The 7,308-nt window shown below is 43.5% G+C and overlaps 1 protein-coding gene across 1 annotated transcript in view; it reads right to left on the bottom strand.

Annotated features, from left to right (window-relative positions):
- CBX7 (chromobox 7) overlaps nucleotides 1-7,308 on the bottom strand; it is a 16,064-nt gene that overhangs the window by 7,236 nt on the left and 1,520 nt on the right. The window contains exons 2-5 of the mRNA XM_015419167.1: nucleotides 6,239-6,282; nucleotides 1,759-1,824; nucleotides 685-751; nucleotides 6-30 (exon numbers count right to left, since the gene is read on the bottom strand). Of these exons, the coding sequence (XP_015274653.1) occupies nucleotides 6-30; nucleotides 685-751; nucleotides 1,759-1,824; nucleotides 6,239-6,282 (202 nt within the window). The remainder of the gene's footprint in view (nucleotides 1-5; nucleotides 31-684; nucleotides 752-1,758; nucleotides 1,825-6,238; nucleotides 6,283-7,308) is intronic.

Genomic DNA, 7,308 nt, shown 5'->3' with positions numbered 1-7,308 from the left:
TGCACTCCTCAAGTCCATACTATACAGCCTCTGCAAACAGGGAGGGGAAAAGAAAAGCTTAGAAAGTCTGGGATGTACCTGGGCATACATAAACACCTGCAGTGACTCATGTCAACATCTTCCAAGGCCAGGGTGAGGAACTTTTTCATCCTAGGGGCCACACAGCTAAACTTCCATCCACTTCTGAGGGCTCTGAGTAGATTAGAACACTGACACTTCTGTTTCTAGGACTGGAAACAGGAAGAGCCAGCCTCCAACTCTGAGCCCTCAAAAGAGGGTGGAAACCCTGATGTGGCCTATTCAGCAGTTCTTCCAGTGCCCTTCCAACATACTGTAAAGCATCCTGAGGGATGGATGAAAGCTTCCTTTGACCAGATGTAGGCCCTGGACCATAACTTGCCCACCCTGATCGAAGGAATAGTTCAGTGGGATTTACAGCTCAGGATGAAAAATTAGTTTAAGGATTATTTGCATAGAAACAAAGCCTCTAATGGAGAACTGACACAAGCAAATAAGTGCTGGTCTTAACATATGCCAGTGCAGGAAAAGGCATTCATAGTTCTAGTCTGAAAGAGCCCACCCAGACAGACTTTGGTTCTGGAGAGAAATTCACTGCTGTTCTTAAAGCTATCTTCCAACTTGTGGCATTGTGGGGCAGGGGAAAGGACATAAAACAGTAGTTACCTGCAGCAAAAGGCCCTTCGGTTTGGGGCCTCTCTTCCTGTAACCGGAGGCACGCTCTCGTTCTTCCCTGAGAATACAGACGGTATCTAAAGATTTCATTTGTTAACACAGCATGGTATATTCACAAGGCCTTTTGTACACAAGAGCAGGTAGTGAAACCTACTATATGGATACCTTCCTAACAATTTATGTAGAGCTCAAAGGGTCCTTACGAAGAAGATCAATACTGTACATTGTGAATGCTTACTGTCATTACAAGAAGCAAAAATACTGGTATTTTAGGATTAAAACCAAATATTGTGAGAAAACACAGCACCACCAATTTATATCATCCCTTCCACTATATCTCCCTAGGAATATGTAACTGGGAAGAAAGCAGCCTGACACAATATCGCCACATTAACATTTCCTCACTGTCCCACAAGTGGCAGCCAATGAAACAGAATCAGAAGTAGAGCAACGCCAAGAACACAGCATCATTGCAAGCATTTTTCCAACTATGCATTACTGGGAAGATACGAATTAGCAATGTCTGTGCCTCCCCAGTAACATATCATTTGAACCTTAACATTTCCAGGCAGCTGGGAATAGAGTCATTGTTCCTTTCATGTGGAAGTCAGTGAGCCACCATTGCATCCTGGGAACAAGCTAAGCCAAGCTCCTAGATAATTAAACTGTAGTGCAAGGGCCTCAATCAATGATCCCTGTAAGTTCTGGGATCTAGTGAGCAGAAATTCTACTTTGTGAGCTACTGGCATTAAAGTTGTGAGTGAGCGATTTGGCCACTGCATAAATTAGTTTGCTCTGGAGCCATCCTTCCCGAGCTAAGCCAAAAACGTCCGAGCCGGAGGCTAAAAAAACTGTGAGCTAGCTCACACTAACTCAGCTTAGAGGGAACACTGGCCTCAATTTAACCAAAAGCCTACTCTATAGAATACTTAGCATAACAAGTCATTCAGCCCTTGGCAAGGCAGGAGAGAGAGATTTGTGTGGCAATACAGCCCAACTAGACCTGTTTGATGGATGCAAGATATGTTAACCTTCCCAAAAGAGAAAAAGAGGAAACACTCTTACTTCTCTTCATAAGCCATCACCAGGCGAGGGTCAAGAATGTGATCCTCTGGCTCCCACGTGCTGTATCTAACAGAGAACATTAAAAGAAATCTATCATAAATAATTTCCAGTAAAGTGGGCCTCCACTAGCATTGCCAAAATTCTGGCTCCTACTCCCACATCAGTTGAAGATCACAACCTAGTCTGCAGCTGAGCATTGTTAATTTTTGCCATTATGTTCTTTTTCCAAAATAATAAACATATGCAATGAGGGGGTCAAGCAAAGACCAGCTTGGTACTGTAGCTAGCATGTCAGACAAGGACTGGGGAGACCCAGGTTCAAACCCCCACTCAGCCACGAACCTCATTGGGTAACCTTGGGCCGGTCACTATTTCACAGCCTAACCTACCTCCCAGAGTCATGGCAAGGATAAAACGGAAGAAAACAATATACTTCGCCGCAAGCCCCTTGGAGGAAGAATGGGATAAAAATGTCATCGTTAGAAACAGACAGTGTTCTTATCATTCCTGAGCAACATCAAACTTACCATTCTATTCTTGGCCTACATCTCTTCTAAACTGACGCCTGCTGCGATTCACACACGTTTTGCATGAAAGCAAAAAGAATATTTTTTCCACTATTGTTTCTCACATGCAGATCTATTGTAGTTCAGTGGTCTGACTGACAAATACTCTTTTTATTGTGCGAACAGCCCCAATCTAAATGCAATACAGAGAATAGCAAGAGATTATTGCTACAATTTGTAGCCTCCTGCTGGTCATCACACTGTCAATCCTGAGAGATTTTTTAGTACATGTGTGATTTTGAAAGTCTGTGTGCAGTATAGATGACCGAAACCACTCCTCTCTGGCCCCTCCAAGATGTTTTTACAAAGCATAGCTCAAATTTCTCATCAAGAGACTGGCTCCTTAGATTCTGAACAGAAAGCCCATCTAACATGAACCTATGATCTCTTTACTGGAAATAGGATTTTGACATTTAACTAAGAAAGGGATAAACACAAGGTCAGCTTTCCAAGTATCTTAAGTACCCACAAATTAGGAATTTGTTGGCAAGGAGTTTTAGAAAGAACGTTAACAGAGTCTGAATGTTTATTATTGCATTTGAAGACCTACAAAAGGTCTTATCAGAAATACAGCTTTTTGTAGCTGATGTTCACAGGAGAAAATGGGGGAGTATTCAGCAAATTGAGTTATGAAGGTTGGGAGAAAATGAAACTGTATGTAAAGTGAGTTCAGACACCTCAAAGGTGCAATCCTATACAGAGTTACTTCAGTCACTGAACTCAGGGGGCTTAGACTAATATAACTCTACATAGGACTGCACTGTAATTGTCACAACTAAGAATTTCTGCAAAATCCTTTTTTCCGTAGTATTATATACACATAGGTTTTTTTAACGTACAGTAACACAGATTCTGAGCACAAGAAAGCATGTAAAAAGGGAATTAGTAAGAAATGCTGAAAATGTTTATAGCAAAGAATTAGAAAAGCAGCACTAACCATCTCTGGAAAGCAGCTCTGGAAAGCTGGGCATGGTGTGCTCAAATGTAAACACACAGCAATTATACAACTATGCATCAGGACGGGAATGTCTGTGTAGATATTTACAGGGGGAAATGGCAACTATATGCATTTTTGGGAGGAGAAGGATTCTGAGAACAGGATACATGCACAGATACTGTCAAATCTTTAAGTGGAAAAAAATCCAATCCTAAAAAAAAAAGATGGCAGGCAGCAAAATTACTAAATCATGACTTATAAGGGTATTGATTAACGATGTTTACCGAACAGACTCTGGTTGGAGTCTGTAGGTCTGGTCTAGGTTCAAGTACCAACACAGCATTGGACTCCCTGGGTAGCCTTAGGCACATTACCATCTGAAAGCCTCAATGTTTCATCTAAGAAATGGGAATAAGGATTTGCTCCCCTTGCCTTGCGGATGAATGCAGATCTTTTTTTTTTTTTTTAACTTGCCCTGAGGCTTAGTGAATATTAGGTTTGATATTTGCAGTGCAACCCCCTAGCCCTGGAGTCAGTGGGCTGCGAAAGGAGCAGCTCTGCTTATGACTGCACTGCAAGTAACAGTTACTTAAAAGAAGCTGCCTTTCATATCCTGCTCTCAGGGGAAGATTATAAATAGCTACGGCTTCATTGTGATTAATTCTTATGCAGCTTCCACTGTCCCTCAGTCCTGCCCCCTCGCTGGCATGCTCCCCCCCCCTTTTCATTCCAGCCTCCTGTAGCAATATCCACAAGTTACCCAAGCAAAAAAAACACAAACTGAGCAAATGGTGGTCTTCTTTTCTACCTTCCTGCTGCAGTGGATTTTGGCATCTGTTTTAGGCAGTGAGTGAGGCTCAGACTCTCTTGGAGGGGAGGGGAGAAGGATAGGGGATTTATTAGAATTTTTTTTAAAAACTCCCATGTCCTAGGGGTGTTGCCCATCCCTCTGCAGCTCAGCTTCTTGCTCGACTGCAGTGAGAAAACACTGCATATAGAAAAACAGTGCCGCTCTCGCCACACACAGATACACACACACACTCCACACGCAAACACAGAGGCCAGACTGCAGCAGAACTGCAGACCACGCATTCTGGAAAATACGGGTCACGTGGTCTCCTCCCTCCTTCCCCCCTCCCTCTCCTACTTCAAACCCAAGTTGTAAACAAGCTAGCAGCTGACTCAGAGCCATAACCCTTCAAATCCCTGGCTTCCAGCTCTGCTGGGTGGGGCCTGCAGGCAGATTTTTTTGGAAAGGCACCCAGAAGGGTTGGTGGGGAGGAAAGGAAGAGAAACAGAAAAGCAGAAGCAAAGCAGCTCTCCAGCCAGGGACCCTAGCCCTCCTTCTTCAAGTGGAGAAGGCAGGATAACTGGGAAGAAAAATCAAGCAGGGGACACACACACACACCTCAGACAAGAGAAATCAGGACTGAGAAAAGCAAAGAAAGAAATGGGTCCGAATTCAAGGGTAGCAAAGATAAGCTACAATGTACCTTTTCAGGGGTCTGAACAATATTCAGAAGTCAGGGACAGCAGATGCAGTGATAGGGACACTAACAGAACATTACATGTCAAATCATTTTTGAACTACAGTCTGGGGTCCAGAGAGAAGCGTTCTTAAGTAACACAGCGAGCAGCCTTTCCAGTTTTATTGTGGTATGCTTAGGAAAGTAGAATGGTGAGAGGTCTTACCTGGAATTTTAGGGTTTTTAAACTGGAAGCTCAAGGGGTGACGGGCAGAAGAGGGATAAAATACAGAAATGGATGGCAGGTATATTTCTGGCTGCTATGTTAAAACTAGAACAGTATAGCATTCCTGAAAAATTAATATGAGTCAGGATACCGGGCCTAAGAAACAACAGTGTAGTCTTCACCCACTAGAAGTGATCAAAATGAATCAAACCAAAATTTAACTGAAAACGGTCTCATAGGAAATGCTTAGCTGATGAGCTGGACAACACCACAGTTACTAAGCACATACACACAGTTGAGAGGAATGTACAGTCAGGAGGTCTCCCTTCCTTTCCCCAAGAAGAAAGGCATTCCTGGCACACATGTCCAGGGCTGAAAGGGAAGGCTGATATTGACTGTTTTACCCTTGCAGAACATCTGCTTAGGACTCCAGGGCTGGATTCAAAAGTAACTGGCCTTTTAGTCCCTTCCTGCATTTAAATACGCCACTCTAGCCACAGTGCAATCCATGTGGACAGAGGAATGCAGATGGCTGTATGCCTAGGTTAGCAGGAACACTTTCTTTACAGGGGCAGAAGTATATAGTAACGACTTCATAGCTATATTAATCTTTCACCTTGTTATACACTGCAGAGGCAGGGCACAATTGCTCCCTAATGAAACACGGTCTCCTCCAGGGAGGTTATAAACACATAGTTATAAACACAAAGCTGCAATCCTGTGGATGTTTAAGCAAGATCAGATGCCCCAATGAAGCTGCAAGTTATGCCCCTCTGCTCTTAAAAGAAAGAGGGAGGGAGGGATTGAGCCTCAGCCAGAGTTGGGGCAGGAAGAGCAGAAGACAACCCTGCCCCACAGTTAAATATATACCAATATGATGCTGCAGTCCTAAAACTATTAGTAGTAATCACAATGTATTTGGATAGGTAACTTGCACTACCCAAAAGGCTCAGAGAGGCTAAAATCAAGTTCAGTGGGATTAGTTCAGAGGTAAACTTTTTTTTTTTAAAGGCTCAGATTTAAATGCCTGGAGTTCCAGAAGGAAAGAAACATCTTGCTTCTCGACTGATTACTTTTCTACAAAACCTTGAGGACAAATATTTCAAGAGAAGACTTAAGAAATCAGAGCCTCTTAGCTGAACACAGTTCCTCCATCCTCGGGCCAGGAATGGAGAGAAGTGGTACAGAGCAGTGTTCCTTTGAGCTCTGGGGCCAACAGAAAAGACAGAACATAGAACAGAGGACCAACCACAAATGTGCTTGTAAATGTACCCCCAAAACTTACTTGGGAGGCCATCCTTTCCATTTCACCAGGTATTCCACTTTACCCTACATAAAGAAGAGAGAAGAGAAACAAGATAAATAACTGGCGGAGCCCCAGAGCAGGATGGTGAAATAGCTGGGTCAGCAGAACGTGGGCCCCCATAGCCAATAATTCACCACTTCCTTATGGAAACCTTTCCCTCAATGAACTGAGCCCCTACATCCAACAGGCAGGCATACTCACTGACCCTCCTCCAAATACTCCCGGGGGAATTATCTACATGCACATCCCTGACAAGAAGGAATGGTCAGAAGTAAGAGTAACCCTTGGGGCTATTCTAAGAAAATATCTCTGTTTAAGAGCTTGCTCAATATTTACTGCCCTCCTTTTCTTCCATGATCCACAAGTCCTTGTAGCAAGATACCAGGTATGTTCTCTACTTACAGCATGAGCTAATCTGATAAAAACAACTGGCTCCAGAGCATGACTATGAAGCCTCAGAGCAAGTGGCTGAGCTACAGGAATGGCTCTTGCACATGCCAGTCAGACCTGCCAAAGGGAGGTGTGGATTGTTACCAGGGGAAGTGCAAATGTACACTTCCACTGGGCCAGAATATGAAGTGCCCAACCTGGTCCTACCTCCCCACCTAACCAGTTTAAGACAGGCAGTCAGATGCCCCAACAGCATGATCAGAAGGTCCTCCCCTTAAGCAATGGCTTTATTTATTTATTTATTTTTCATATTTTCATATTTGTATCCCGCCCTCCCCCATGTGCAGAGGAGTAAGGAAGACAGAGTGGGGAAACCTTCCAACAAACCAGTAGAATGTTAGGGAATGTGTGCTTTTAACACTAGCAAGAAGCAATGCTACAATCGGGTTCTGCAATAGCAACTTCCAAAGCAAAGGAGAGGACGGTGCAGATACAACAAGGAGAGACTCAACAATTAACAGCGCTAGCTTGAGCAGAGTTACACATCCTTGTAAGTCAACTAAAGTCAAGGGTCTTAACGCTGCTTCAAATGGCACTTTAAGACAGCTAACCCATTACCATTATCTATTGCATTTATAAAGAGTGATGTCTTCTTCATT

This window comes from Gekko japonicus, unplaced genomic scaffold, assembly GCF_001447785.1.
Source record: "Gekko japonicus isolate JY-2015 unplaced genomic scaffold, Gekko_japonicus_V1.1 scaffold37, whole genome shotgun sequence".
In the NCBI taxonomy this organism is placed as follows: domain Eukaryota; kingdom Metazoa; phylum Chordata; class Lepidosauria; order Squamata; family Gekkonidae; genus Gekko; species Gekko japonicus.
Note: the sequence above shows the minus strand (reverse complement) of the source record. Positions and strands in the feature narration are given on the sequence as shown.